This window comes from Myotis yumanensis, unplaced genomic scaffold, assembly GCF_028538775.1.
Source record: "Myotis yumanensis isolate MYYU_CA2020_CCGP unplaced genomic scaffold, mMyoYum1.0.hap1 SCAF_15, whole genome shotgun sequence".
NCBI lineage: Eukaryota > Metazoa > Chordata > Mammalia > Chiroptera > Vespertilionidae > Myotis > Myotis yumanensis.
The window spans coordinates 42,781,940-42,798,126 of record NW_027223766.1 but is presented as its reverse complement, the minus strand read 5'-3'; the positions used below and the strand labels follow the sequence as shown (position 1 = coordinate 42,798,126).

General features: G+C 36.4%; 1 protein-coding gene and 1 non-coding gene across 5 annotated transcripts in view; both read left to right on the top strand.

The window, feature by feature from the left end:
• The window catches only part of VPS13B (vacuolar protein sorting 13 homolog B), a 607,742-nt gene that overhangs the window by 254,351 nt on the left and 337,204 nt on the right, over window positions 1–16,187 (top strand). For all 4 annotated transcript variants that reach the window (XM_070391987.1, XM_070391986.1, XM_070391988.1 and 1 more), the window contains exon 23: window positions 5,821–6,055. In XM_070391987.1, coding sequence (XP_070248088.1) covers window positions 5,821–6,055 — 235 coding nt within the window. The remainder of the gene's footprint in view (window positions 1–5,820; window positions 6,056–16,187) is intronic.
• On the top strand, window positions 11,697–11,857 carry LOC138993572 (U1 spliceosomal RNA). Its single transcript, XR_011468296.1, has one exon. It is a non-coding gene; the product is annotated as a U1 spliceosomal RNA (small nuclear RNA).

Genomic DNA, 16,187 nt, shown 5'->3' with positions numbered 1-16,187 from the left:
GGAACTTTCACACTTCATTGTAGTGGGTTTTATAGTACTACATGGATTTTTGAACAATTTTGTAAAAAATATGAACTTGGTTTTGGGGCCTTTCCACAATAGATTAACATAAACTCAATTGTTCTTTGCAGTTTTTCTTTATCTGCTGAAGCAAAGATCCTGTGTTTTATACTTCAAACACTACCTTTTTGTTCAGAAGCACATAATTGGTAGTGACATGCAGTTGACAAAATAAAATTCTCTGGCCTGGAATTCACTAATAAAGGAGAACATTGCTTTAGTGTTTGCCAAAATCAGCTCAGTTTTCCCCTGTTTTACATTGAAGATAATGTTGCTGTCCCATGTCATTTCCAGGGTGTGTTTTTTGTACATTCTGAAGTCTTCTGAGTGTACAGTATAGTGTAATGGACTCTTTATTTTCTATACTAAGCATCATTGTCTCCTTTTTTTTTTTTTTTTGCTAATAATGCTCTGTTATTCCTTCAGGGAACGACTTCCCACAGTTTGTATGATTTTTCTTAGAGTACCGAAGTATTTCAGGTACCACATAATCAGTTAAAGTAGACGAGTTGAATTTTTTCTCCCAGGAATTACATATAGACTATAACCCGTGATGCTGTAATCATACTGCATGATGCACTTGATGTTCTCATGTCCATTGGACTTCCTGGCTTATCTCCAGGATTAAATAAGATCAGGCATTTCAGACTAGAGTCCCAGCGGTTCTCAACCTGTGGGTCGCGAACAATGAAAATACATCCTGCATATCAGATATTTATATTACAATTCATAACAGTAGCAAAATTACAGTTATGAAGTAGCAACGAAATAATTTTATGTTTGGGGGTCACCACAACATGAGGAACTGTATTAAAGGGTCGCGGCATTAGGAAGGTTGAGAACCACTGTACCAATCAGTGGTTAATAATCTTAATTCTAAAAGTTAACTTTTTACATATAATGCTTGAAAATTTGCACACAGCACCTTATTTTTATTTATACACATTGAGAAAGTAACAACAGGTGCATGACAATTTATTAGCAGGAGGAAGTCTGGAATACAAATCTACGAGTCTCTTTATGTCTTTCCCTGACAAGTACAGGCAGAGTATGGAGATTTATAACACTCACTCTGGAAAAGAAGAAACCAGGGCTCACTTTTGAGGTTTTTAACTTATTGCCCTAAAAGAGTACATTTAGATTTCTACTACATGTAACACACCCAGAGTATTTTCGTAGTGTAGTGAGGATTTATAGAATAGCAAAACTGTGATTTGGGTAATATTTGTATATTTGTTGTAGTACAAATGGAATGTTTGGGTCAACTCTGTGTACGTAGATAGTTCATTCACAAGCAACAGCATTTTAAAACAAAAGGACTGTGAACATCTTTAAGTCCCTGAGGCTAATATATTTTATGGATCTGGCTTGTAGTAGATATTTAGTATATATTTATTGACTTTATTTACTGAGCAAACATTTGGATGGAACTTATTATGTTACATCTTTATGTCAATGCTGATTTCACTCCACTTACACATGAGAAGACTGAAGTCATGGACAAGCTAAATAACTTGTCAAAGGTCCCAGGGTGGAGTTGAACCCATCTGTTGATAAGTCAGTTTTTTAAATTACCCTAAAAATTACCCTGGCCCAGTGGCTTAGTTGGTTGGAATGTTGTCCCTTAGACCAAAAGGTTGTGAGTTCGATTTTTAGTCATTGCACAGACCTAGGTTGCGGGTTTATTCCTGGTCGAGATGCGTACATGAAGCAACCAGTTGATATTTCTCTCTCTCTCGCTCTCTCTCTCTCTCTCTCTCTCTCTCTTCCTCTCTCTTCCTTACTTTCTCTTTCTCTAAAAATCAATAAAAACATATCCTCCGGGGAAGATTAATAAAATAAATTACCCTACCAGGTTGTCTATGTGGAATGAAATGATGAACATCATCAAACAGTTATTTTAACTAACATCTGTATCTGATGCTAACAAAAATAATTGTGTTCATTTGTTTAATGCCTGGTATATGCTAGGCATTATAGTATGTACTAACACTGTAGAGTGAACAACATAGGCCATGTTTAGAATTATAGAGCTTGTGTTCTGGTGAAAATTCTAAGGCTGTAAGTATTTAAAAACCCTATTATTTCAAGTTTTTTTAAGTGCTGGGACTATGTCTTTTGTCTCTGTGTTCTCGACTTCCAAATCAGTTCATGGTAAATATTAAAGAATTCTGAATAAAAAAAGAAAATGTGAATGAAATCACACCCTGAAATGTTTCCTTATTTTGTGTGTTTTTTAAAACTGTTTCCTGAAGAATGAAATAAGTTCATACAGAGAACTTTTCATTCTGTTAGAACCTTTGCAAAATATAATTATCACTAAAGTTTTAAGTTTTAAAGAAGGAGAAACATGTTATTTGGGGATAAGAAACAGGACCATTATTTAAAAGAGCAGATGATATGTAATAACATTTAGAGCATTTATATGTAAAGTGTCCTCTACATAGCCAATGGGCTAAATAAAATATTCAGATTAATATGTAAATGGAACCTACCTTAGCCTCTTCTTTTTACCTGAGTTGTATCCCAGTATGGAACACACAAATTAGAAAAATCTAAGTTTACCAAACCTTACATATGGTGGTACACAATAGCATGAACCATGTAAACTTAGAACTTCTGAAAAAAAGTGCAGTTGTTTTATTTATTAAAATACGAATACTGAGTAATTTCTACTTTATTGGCTTATCCTCAGGATATAATACTTAGATATGTAGCCCTTGACCTAATAGGAATCAAAATAGAGGTGGTTCTACTTCAAGAATTTGTAATAATCCCTTCACTTTAACACATGAATGTGTTCAATATTGGGGAAAGAACACGTTGCTACCAAAACTGAAATAAGATCCTTGAAACAGAAAGGATGTTGCCATGGAAAAATGAAGTAACACTCAGTGCAGCTGTGATGCATTAATGAATAGGATATTTTTTTAAAAGATCATTTGTGTTTGGTGTGGCTCAGAGGGTCCCAACCAGATGGTTTCCATGAACATGATCTGACCCCCGGTTTGAGGACTTCTTACTGGCAGATTACTTCATTTTCTTTCCCTTGGATTGTCAGATCCTTACATTAATGCAAAATTTACTGCTGCAGATTTCTATTCACTTACACAAATCATTCAACGTTTTACATTAAAACCACAATTTTAGACAAACAGTTTAACAGTTATTTTAAAAGTGTAAAAAGATTTATGTGATAGCTTTACTATATATAATAGATATAGCATTAGAAGTTTGAGCAATTTGGATTTATGTATATGTTTTGGTTCTTATCATTAAAGAAATCCCCAAAACACACATTTTAGAAAGTTTATTATTTTAGAGTTGTTATGTATCTTATGCTAATACACTTGGTTCTGTATGCATTGTTGAGGTTAGGTTTGATGAAATAATTTATTTCTGAATTAGTGGAATTTTAGAATATATTGATTTTGGAAACTTAGGCACAATTTAGATTTGTTTCTCAGGACTTACATGTATATATTTGTATATTGTGGCATATTAACATAAATGTCTCACATTATTAAAAGCAGTTTTGAGCATAGCATTAATACCTACATAAAGTGTTAAATACTGATTCTTCATAATTTGACCTTATAACCGCAATTTTATAAGAGAATATGCTCTCAGTGTGCCGTTTTAACTTGAGCAATTGAACATCAATAATGACTTATGTTAAATATTTAAAAACTTAAATGTAATGCATCTGAGACAATATACACTTTATTTCAGAAAAATATGTTGTAATCTTAAATCAATTAAATAATTAACATATATACACTTAACATATATCTAAACTGCAAGGTAAAATTCCAGAACTGAAAAAATGAGCTTATACTCCATGAACCAATGTATTTATTTTCGGGAAATTTTACTTATATTTTTTTCTTCACTGAATTCATCAGTTTGCCCATGTACAGACTGTTGAAGCAAAGATGAGTTAAGTTTGTTTATTTATAAGACTGGCAAATTCTTTATTGTATCAAGGAATTCCACCTGTTACATATTGTTATACTGTCACTAAGGAATAGATTAGCTCCATCAGGAGTGATGTTTACTATATTCTTAGTTATCATTTAGAAAATATAGTGTCTTTGCTAATATAATTTGCTAGAATATCTAAGCATTTATCAAGGAAACAAATTTTATTTTTTATTATACTTTCCAATAATACCTTTATATACCAGGTACTTTATAGAAAACTAACTGGTTATATTTTTCATTTTAAAAATAATTCAAGTATGTTAGTCTGTTTGGGGAATTTACTAACCAGGTACAGAGTATTACTTTGTGAGAATCAATTGAGACTATTAGACTTTAACCTACTTTGCATTTGAATTAAGAACTCATGATGAGATGAAGTCAGGTTTTGATTTGGGCTTGCAAGCCTAAGTAACTACAATGGGGATAGGGAAGCATGAAAACTTCACATGAAAGCAGTGTAGGTAATAATTTGAAGTATGGTAATAGCAAGGAAGGCACTCTGATTTTTAAGTCTTCTGAATTTTCTCCATAACCATGTATTTAATAAATCTGATATAATATATTGAGCCTTGGTATGCATGTACAGTGGGGCCTTGACTTATGAGTGTCCCGACTAATGAGTTTTTCGAGATACAAGCCATCTCTTGGCCGATTTTTGCTTTGAGTTGTGAGCTAAAATTCGGGTTACGAGCCAGCTTCAGATACCCCACTGCTAGTTGGCGCAGCGAACATCACAGTGAACGCCACAACATCAGCCCAGCATCACGTGTCTCACTCGTTCACAACTAATTTGACATATGAGTAAGTTGAGTTACGAGCTCCATCACCGAACGAATTAAACTCGTAAGTCAAGGCCCCACTGTATATAAAAAGAGAAAAGTATGTGATATAAACATGTTCTGTTTTATTGTTTGCTTAGAGATATAATCTGAACATTTTAAACATTTGTTCTTATATTTTAATTTGTAAAGTAAAAAAGGAAGGACCAAATTCATGTAGAAATAATAGTTTGTGGGCTTTTTAAAAAAGTGTTTATAAATTATTTTAATTGAATTCATTGATTAGTTAAATTACATAGATTTCAGATCTACAATTCTATATTACATCATTTGTATATTGTATTGTTGTTCACCACCCTTAGTCAAGTTTCCTTCCGTCACCATTTATCCCCCCTATATCCTCTTCTCCCTCCTCGATCCCCTCTTTCCCTCTGGTAATCACCATACTGTTGCCTGTGTCTATGAAGATTTTGTTTTTGTTTTTGTTGCTTAATCCTGTCACCTTTTTAATCCATTCCTGCATCCTTCCTCCCCTTTGACAGCTGGCAGTCTGTTCCCTGTCTATGAGTCTGTTTCTATTTTGTCAGTTTATTTTGTTCATTAGATTCCACATATGAGTGAAATCATATGGTCCTTGTCTTTCTCTGACTGGCAGTCAGAGAAAGTAGGAGCAATAAGATGCTAGTCAGTTCTAAGGACTTAACTGGTGTTAACAAAATCTAATGAACTGCAAAAGGAGGAGGATTTTCTCACCTTTCTTGCCAGCACATTTTCTAACTCAGTTATGTTTCTTGGAAAGAACTGTGGAAAGGCAGATATGTTTTCATCTCATGTCACTGTGCACTTTTGATCAAATTTATAGCAAAAAACAAATCCTTTAAGTATTTTTCTTTTTTATTTGCTTTTGTTTATTCTGATAAAGATACCATGTTTGAGGGTCTGTTTACTCCCATATTTAGTCTGATCCAAACATTTTAATTCTACTTTTCTCTTCTAGCTTGAAGTACAGTCTTGTTGTGTGTTCATTCCAAATGATAGCCTGCCTTCCCCAAGTACAATTGTATCTGGTGATATCCCTGGAACAGTAAGAAGTTGGTACCACGGACAAACCAGCATGCCAGGAACCCTTGTGCTCTGCTTGCCTCAAATAAAGATTATTAGTGCTGGCCACAAGTATATGGAGCCTCTGCAGGAGATTCCATTTGTCATCCCAAGACCCATCCTTGAAGAAGGTACATTTAAAGAAATTCTTTTTATGGTTGTTATATTTTATTAGAGGTTCAGAGCATGGATCATGCACCAGTGGGGTCCCTCAGCCTGGCCAGTGGGGATTGGGCTGAAACCGGCTCTCCGACATCCCCCGAGGGGTCCCAGATTGCGAGAGGGTGGTTCTTGGGTGACGCACCCTGGAATCAGGGCTCCCTCCTCTCTGGTTCCAGGTGTGTCACCAGAGAACCATAGCTGCCAAGTCACCGCAGCTTGGCAGCTCCTGCGTTGAGTGTCTGCCCCCTGGTGGTCAGTGCACGTCATAGGTACCAGTCAGGTGGTTGGACGGCTGCTTAGGCTTTCATATGTATAGATATAGATAGTGATATTTTTAAATTTTTTTAAAAATATGCTAGTGCTCATGTAAGGCAGTCTCACTGAAAGATCTACATGAAAATAAACAAAGTGATCTACAAAATGATCTAAAAAGAAAGATTTACAAAGTAAATGAACATAACTAAGTGATGCTATTTATTGACATCCACACCTTTCAGTCCTATTCATGTACTTATATATATGTATACAAATGGATTCTATGCACAAAAGATCATATGCAATATGGTAGAATCATTAAAGTGCTAAAGAGATAAAGTTAACTTGAGAAGAAAGTTGGTTTTAGATGTATGCATTAGGCTGAACTCAGACTGTTGACTAGGTTGATCTATTTTTAAAATTTTAATTTAATTTAATTTTTTTCCATCATGATTTATCTCCCCATATCCTCTTCCACCTCCACCCAGTCCCCTTCCCCCCACAATCACCACGTTGTTGTCCCTGTCTATGAGTTCTTTCTTTTTCCTTTATTGCTCAATCCCTCCATGCCCCCAGCCCCCCACTCCCACCCAAGGGCTATCAGCCTGCTCTTTATCTAATTTAAACCATGGCTTGTGAATGTCTATGTTATAGCATATACATAATCAAATGAATATATTATTTGTATCAAGCATAATGTATTTCTCGATTTCTCATTTATTTAGGAAAAGTAGATAATTGTGTGATGGTTGGAGCCATGGCTCTTTCTTTACTAAACACTTGATTTGTGATATTGCAGTGTTTTCAGTGCAAATTCATACCCTTTTGAACTTTGACATATTGATCTCAAACAGTATATGAACCTGGAAAAGTTTTAAATCTCAACGTAAATAATGTGAACCTATATTTTAACAACAAGGTATAAATTTTTAACAGTGCTGAACAGGTCAACACCTTGTTCATATTATTAAGATGTAAGTGTATGAATACTGATATCATAAAGATTATACATACGTACTGTTTTTGAAAATCAAAGTCTGTGCAGCTCTGACTGTGACTTGATGTTAATTTCTCTCTCCTTTTCTTTGCATTGAAATTTTTATTGAAATCTAGTTTTCTCAGATTAGTCAGAATTAAGCATGATTTCAATGCCAGAAATTGAGGTTGATATTTAAGATTATTGAATATGAATGCTATTATCATAGTTATAGAATTTTAGAGTCAGAAGGAAGCTCTTTAGAGTTTTTTGTGTGCGACCTTTGTCTTGATGCAAGGATCATTTCCCTAGCATACTGAAATGTCATACCCATTCTTTGCCATTTGCTTTTGGTTATAGGGAATTCTTTATTATCACAACAGCTATTGTATATTATATCAAGGATATGCCAACCTCATAAAGTTAGTGGGGGAGTGCTTCCTCTTTTTTGTTTTTTTGTTTTTTGTTGTAACTTTGGAATAATTTTTGTAAGGTTAAAATGATTTGTTCATTGATTTTTTGTTGTTGTTAAAACTCCCTCATATGTGTATGACAACTTTTAAAGGTATAACGTGCATATTGTAAAATTATTCTCATATATATATATATATATATATATATATAATTTTTGCTGTATTTAGTAGATGATTTTTAGTATATTTAGTTTTGTGCAACCATCACCACTATCAAATTTTAGAATGTCTGGTCTCATTTCTCCAGAAACAAATTGTTACACTATTGGCAGTTACTCTTCATTCCTCCTTCCCTCAGCCCCTGGCAACCACTAACCTTTCTGTAGCTACAAAGTTGCTCATTGTAGACATTTCATATGAATGAAATCATGCCGTGTATTGTCTTTTGTGACAGGCTACTTTTACTTACATAATATTTTCATGGTTGATTCATTTCATTTTATGGTTGAATTATAATCCATTTTAGGTATTTACCACATTTTCTTTATCCCTTCATCAGTTGATTGGCATGTACGTTGTCTTCACTTTTTGGCTATTATGATTAATGATGCTATGATCATTCTTGTACATGTTTTTGTGTAGATCTATGTTTTAATTTCTATTAAATATGTGTACCTAGGAAAAGAATTGTTGGTTCATATGGTAAGTTTGTATCTGTGTCTGTTCCTGTTTTGTTTATTTATTTTGTTCTTTAAATCCACTTTAGGTATTTGGGTTCTTTTGTGCTTCCATATACATTTTAGGATTGCTAATTATCTTTCTGTGAAATATGCCATTAGATTTTTTTATAGGAATTGCATTGAATATGTAGATTGCTTTGGGTAGTATAGACATTTTAACAATATTCTTCTAATCCATAAGCATAGAATATCTTTCCATTTATTTGTGTCTTCTTCAATTTAAGATGATAATTATAATGCAACCAGAACAAAAGTAAAATGGGACCATTTTATTCATGTCTTAAGCTTTCTCTATATTCTGAGGATTCCAAAAGAGACAAATTTGTCTTCAGTAAGCCTTGACACAATGTTCATCCTTATTGATGAGGGAGTTACTTGGCCCAGCTTTTTGAGGAAATCTGTTTGTTTTATATTCCTAAAACCTAGCATGGTTTTTTCATCAACCATCTCAATTTGCTGTATTGCTCACTCCTCTAGCCTCGTTCTGCTTCCTCATTTTTCCATCTGCCTCCATATCTGACCCACTTATTTATCCAATATTTATTGAGCATCTACCTTATGGCAGACACAGAGAGTACACATTTGAATCAGATATATATGGTGCCTGCTCTCTCATATTTTACAGACTATTGAAAGGAATAGTGTAATAAATAAATTTAGTATCTTTTAAAAAAGATTGTTAGGATTAAATCAGATAATGTATGAACACTTTAAAAAGTATCTGTCACATGACAAGTGCTCAGTAAAAGCCATTGTAGTTTAAAAATATATATATATTTTTACTGATTTCAAAGAGGAAGGGAGAGGGAGAAAGAGAAACATCAATGATGAGAGAGAATCATTGATTAGGTGCCTCCTGCACACCCCCTACTGGGGATCGAGCTGACAACCCAGGCATGTGCCCTGACTAGGAATTGAACCGTGACCTCCTGGTTCATAGGCCAATGCTCAACCACTGAGCCATGCCAGCCAGGCCCATTGTAGTTTTTAATATCTAAATATGATATCCAAATTCCATGTTTACTGTTGTCCAGATACATTATTCTTTCCTGGTCTCTTCAACTACTATGTTCCTGAAACTGGGTGTGGAACCCTGTCTCTGAAGTAGAAATAAAATCCTTCACCTCTTTCAATTCCCTTATAATATTCACTCACATGAAGCATTAAAGAATAGAGTTTACTGAAAATTTCATACTAAAGGCATAAGTGGTATTGGTACACCCCTATCAAACAATTTTTAAGTCTCTATTAGTGTCTCTGTCTCTCTCTCTCTCGCTCTCTCTCTCTCTCTCTCTCTTTCTCTTATCTTTATTGTTGAAAGTATTACAGACGTCGCTTCCCCCCCCCCCCCCCCCCCCAATTGAACCTTCTAGTCCTTCCCGCCTCCCGTCCCAGGCCTTCACCACACTTTTGTCTGTGTCCATGGATTATAGACACTTTTGTCATTTAGAATTCTTAGCAGGTTTGCCATAAGAGGTTTCTCTTCCTTACTCTTCTTTCTCTTTGATCTCCTAAGGAATGGAAATTCAAATTCCTCTCTCTTTTTCGTATATTTTAGTTATTTCTGCCTGAAATCTCTTCAATGGCTTTCTATCAATCTTTGGATAAATTTAAAATCCTTAACATGACCAACAAGATCCTGTATCAGTTGGCCCTGCCCACCCTAACTTTTTATCTCTCCCACTGCTACCAGTTGCCCTCCTACACCCTCTGTAGCCTTTTTTGTGTTCTTTCAACAGCACAACTCTGTCCTATCACAGGCATTATCATGTGCTAGGAATGTGTTTTCCTCATTGATCTCTTCACTTTTACTACTCTTACCTGAATAATTTTTGTTCACCTCCTATGTCCCCTAGTAAGGTGAAAAGGGTAGGCAATATATCTGTTTTGTTCACTGTTCTATTCCTAAAATCTATCACAACCATGTTCCAAAATATGAGCTCACTAAATAATTGTAGAGTTTGCTGTTCAGTAAATAGCATATTTAGCTAACTCATTTGGTTACTATAGGAGAAAAAAAAATGAAAATGTCAGCTTCTAACTTATCTTCAGGTTCATGAGCAATGGAAAAGAATTCCTAGTCATTATGATTTGAAGAAAAATTACCCACCATTGCAAAGGTGGTCAGTAGGATAAACAAGATGGATTCTCATAGATTTGAGACTTGGACTTCTAAAGTTCAAAACGAGGAACTGTGTTGAAATGTGTCATCTGATTTCAATTGCCATGGGAAGGGAGAGATTATCTCTAATATACTCTAATATAGCCAGATTCAATCTGTGTAGAGTGTTTGGGTTAAAATCAACATCTTGGATTTCATTAGGGAGCACTTGCAGTAAGGCTTGCAGATGTAATTTGCTACATCCAGCTCACACCTCTGAGCAGATGGGTTTCTACACTGTGCCTAGCAGAGGTTTGTTTTTTCTTCTTTGAAAGATTTGCCTGTGACTTTAATAAAATATTTTGACAAATGGAATATTGAGATCATTTATAAATTAAAACTTTGCTGTTGTTGGATTTCGTGAATTTTAATAGAAACTGATGTGAAAATCGTTGAGCATCTATGAAAAATAAATTAAAACGTTGCTATTATTGGATTTAGTAAGTTTTAATAGAAACTGATGTGAAAATTGTTGAACACCTATGAAAAATATGAGGGCTGTTTTTTTCGTGATATTGTGGTTTACTTTAGTAGTTTATATGTATTGTTCCATTTCAGATTTTTAAAAATATCATAGTTTGTGATAATTATATTTTCCACTTGTTCTGAAGGATCATGATACACACACTACGGTAATAGTTTCTTTCCAGTTTTACTGAGTGTCTTTGACTTTAATCCTTAAACCATATGTAAATAGGGTTCCTTAGGGGAAAGAGGGAGCTCAGAAAAGAGCTTCAGATTTCTCCTTGATGTTGTTTTTAAAATAGTTCTCCTGAAAACCATCCTATATATGTTACAAATGAAATTAAGCTGTTGAATTGCCTAAATGTAGTTAATAGAATTGCATTGAACAGAAGTTATTTGCTTCAAAGTGGTTCATGTCCAGCCTGCTCCTTCACTAGTTTAGCTGTAGATTCTGTGACATTTAAAGATTGGAAAAGGAACTGTCTTTTATTTATTTCCTGTTAATCAGTTTTTAATTTTCTACCTCCACACCCCCCCGCCCCCCCCCCCCCCCCCCCCACACACACACACACTTATTATAAAAACAAAAACCAAAATGGCATGCTCACCTGGCAGGGGAGATACCATGATCATGAAGATGGTTTCCCAGGGCGAGGCTTATTGGTTGCACTTCGAATGTACTGACCCCTGTGATTTCCCTAAACGTGGGAAATTCAACTGCGTGATTTGTGATGGTGGGGACTGCATTGGCGGTCTCCTCTGGAAAAGAAAACGGCAGATCTGACATGCTGTCATATTTGGGTTGATCACCTTTTGAAAATAAACGATATAATTTATATTGTCTTAAGATCTTAAAAATGTGTTTTTAAAATCATAACAAGGTAATACGTTCTCATTAAAGGAAATTTATTTTTTATTGTGTTACAATTGACATTTAACATGGTGTAAGTTTAAGTTATAAAACATTGATTTGATACATTTGTATATTGCAGTGTGATCACCACTGTAGTGCTAGCTAACACTTCTATCGAGTCACATGTTTACTATTTCTTTTTCGTGCTGAGAACATTTAAGATCTAGCCTCTTAGCATCTTTGACATATATAATACAGTGCTTTTGGCTTATTAGCTATTCTGTGCATTAGATCAGAACGTATTCATCTTGAGTTACAAGTTTGCACCCTTTAACAAAACCTCCCCAATAATAATGCCAATTTAAGTTTAGAGTTGTCCATTCATCTAATTTGTCTAACTTATTGGGACATGTAGAGTTGTTCATAATATTGCTTCTAAATTCTTTTTAATTTCTATAGAGTAAAAGTAATATTTCTTCATTTATTTTTGATTTTGGCAACATGTGGGTTCTATCCTCCTCTCTCTCTCTCTCTCTCTCTCTCTCTCTCTCTCTCTCAAGATTGTCAGGTTGCTGATCTATTCATATAACCAACTTTTAATTTCACTGATTTTTTGTTCTATTTTCTGTTTCATTGCTTTCTGTTCTTATTTTTCTTGTTCCTTCTTTTCTGCTTAATTTGTTTTGCTTTCATCTTACATTTTCTGGTTTATTAAGGGGGGGAAATAGAGTTTATTTTTTAATTGAATTTCTGGGGTGACAATTGTTCACAAAACCATACAGGTTTCAAGTATACAACTCAACAAAATTGTGTGCCCCTTGCCCAAAGCAATCTCTTTCCATCCCCAGTTTTCTCCCCTTTGCCCACATCTGCCTACCCTCAGCCCCCTTTTCCTCTGGCCTTCATCATACTGTTGTCTGTGTCGACCTTCAAAACCCCTCCCTGCTGACAGCTGTCGATCTATTTCATGTATCTGTGCCTTTGTTTCTATTTTGTTCATCACTTTATTTTGATCCCACATGTAATGTTACAGTATTTGTCTTTCTCTGACTGGCTTATTTCACTTAGCACAATAATCTCCAGGTCCTTCCATGCTGTCGTAAAACGTAAAATTTACTTCTTTTTTTATGGCTAAGTAGTATTCCACTGTATAAATACACCACCATTTTAAAAAATGTTTTTATTGATTTTAGGGAGAGAAGAAGGGAAAGGGAGATATAGAAATATCGATGATCAGCTGCCTCTTGCACACTCCTTACTGGGGATTAAGCCTGCAGCCCAGGAATGTGACTTGACCAGAAATCGAACTGGTAACCCCTTGGTGATTGGGAGCACGCTCAACTACCTGAGCCACAGCTGGGCCACAATTTTTTTATCCACTCATCTACTTGTGGGTACTTGAGCTGCTTCCAGATCTTGGCTATTGTAAATAATGCTGCTGTGAACATGGGTGTGCATATATTCTTTTTAATTGGTTGCCTTCCGTATGTGCCCTGACTGACTGGGAATCGAACCTGCAACCTTTTGTTGTAAGAAATGGTAAAGGGCCTTCTTTCAAATGCAGAAGAGATAGACAAAGAGAGGAACATAGGTATAAGGAATAAGATGGCAATAAATAAGTATCTATCAATAATAACCTTATCCCTGACTGTATGGCTCAGTTGGTTGGAAGCGTCCACCTATGACCCAGTAGGTTGAGGTTCGATTCCTGGTCAGGGTACATGCAGGGGTTGAGGCTCAATCCCCAGTGGGGGAGGGGGGGTGCTGAAGGCAGCCGATCAATGATTCTTTTTCATCATTGATGTTTCTCTCTCTCTCTCTCCCTCACCCGTCCTTTCTGAAATCAATAAAAATATATTTTAAAAAATTAAAAAAGAACAAACATGTTTGTTGTAACCAGTACTAATCTACCTGTCTGGAGCTACCACGCTCTTCACTGTTTGTGGCTGTGTCTGCTGGGAGGGGCACTGTTTGTGGGAGGGGCCATTCTGTGTAGAGCTGGGGTCAGATCTGTAGAAGGTCTGAGGCTCCCTGATGTCTTCCTCCATTTGTCACTACGTTGTCTCCCACTGAGGGTGCCTGGTGTTCCTCCAGAGCCTTCCAAAGAAGACTGTAGTGTGGGCCCAGGTAGGCCGCCACCCACAGACCCTTCCACAGTTTGGGAGCTCTATAGTCGCTGATCAGTGTAAGGAGGACAGGGCCAGTGGGTCCCCTATTTGGTGCTGTGGTCAGGCACTCAATGAAGGGAAAATGTCCTCTACTCCAGAGCCATACCACTCAGTCTGCCAGTCTCCAACTCTTGCTCCCCGAGGAAGAGGGAACCACAGGTTCAGTCAGCTATCCCCTGTGCAAGAGGAAGCTCTGCTGGGCAGAGCCACAGGGGCTTGGGAGGATATATCAGAAGAGTCTCCCATTGGGAGGATTGCCCGTGGAGCCTGCAGCAGGGGGGTCAAGCATTTTGTCCAGGTTCCAGACAACAGTCTCCTAGGGAGAGATATTCCCGATGTCCCAGCTTTGTGAAACACTCCCTTCTTTCCGCCCACCCGTCTGGTTCCTGGACAGAAGTCTCCTTAAGAGCCCTGCTCCAAAAGTCCCAGCTCCACCTGGAGCATCCAATCTTCCCATGGGACATAACTCAGCAGCCAGGACCCCAGGAGGGGAAGGGAAGGCCAAGTGATTCAGCAGGTGGTGGGGAGGGCACCAGGTGTGTGTCAGAGGTGGGGACGACTGGCCCCTGTTCCAAAGCTACACAGTTCAGTCACTGTCTGAGTCTCTGCCAAGAGCTTCTCCAGAAAAAGAGCTCCCAAGGGTCCCTGAGGTGTGTAGCCAGCTCTGCTGCTGTGCTTGAGACCCAGCCATTTTTACTCCTGTTTTAGTCACCTTCCCCCCATCTCCCTCCCTCCCACAGCTGACTATGGGTAACTGAAACTGCGAAAAGAGAAACTACAGACAAGGGAAGGACTACTGTAGCTTTGGCTCAAATTAACCTAAATGACTACATGCACTGTGCTATACTAAGAAAAACGATGAAATCTATTTACTATCTGGGATCGTAATGTTGCAATCATTTTATGTCATTTTTATTGTTGCAAATGTATATGGCTAAAATTTTTGGAAAGGGAATTGTGTCTTAAGCATTTGTTTGTTGTTACTGAAGTTTGAAAACATGTTGTTTATAAAATATTTATTCTATTAATAGTTTAATAAGGTTCAGTTATTCAGTATTTAAGGGAAACTAAAGTAACAGTTAGGAAACAAAAAACCCTCAGCATTTAAAAAATACCCTATATATTCTTTTCTAAATTATAACCCATACTAGAGGCCCAGTGCATGGCATTCATGTCCCCTCAGCCCAGCCTGAGCCCTCTCGCAGTTCGGGAGACCTCAGGGGATGTCCAACTGATGGCTTAGCGCTGCTGCTGAGGCAGGACTGCCACCGCCACCGCCACTGCGCTAGCCAGCTGTGAGCCTGGCTTCTGGCTGAGTGGCGCTCCCCCTGTGGGAGCTCACTGACCACCAGGGGGCAGCTCCTACATTGAGCATCTGCCCCTGGTGGTCAGTGCGCATCATAGTGAGTGGTCATTCCTCCTTTCGATTTGCATATTAGCCTTTATTATATAGGGTACCATATTACAAGGTATGAGACCTAAGAAGTATTTTATAATGTTTGCTTAATTATGTTAGAGTTTTTATGTAATAATTGAGGGAAGGTTAGGAGTGCTGTTAGTGGCAAGTTGCTTAGAAAATATATGGAATTGTAATATTTCCTAAGATTACCTGTAGAAACTGGGGCTGTTTCTTGCTTGCTAACTATATGGCCCTAAGTAAGTCTTGCATTGTGATAATCTTGACATCTCTTTCAAACTGTGAAGTGGCTACTAATACCTTAATTGCCTGAAGGACAGTATTATTTTTTGAGGTCCCTTCTAGTTTGAAAAGCAATGATTGTTCTATTTTTGAATTGTTTATAATTAAAATAATAAATTCTTGAGAATTTTAAAAGCCAGTATTATATTTCTTTATTCAGTAATGAAACTTTGATGATTAAGTTATGAGTAAGCCAGTAGTAAATTCAGAAGTTAATAGTAGCTCTAGCAGTGAGAATTCATGTTCCTTGATGTAAAGAAAATATTTCATAAATTTGAAATCAATTATGCAATATTTTTCTCCCAATTATTATGTTTTATACATGTACTATATTTCACATTAACTAATACAAAACAGTATTTTTCTTCCAA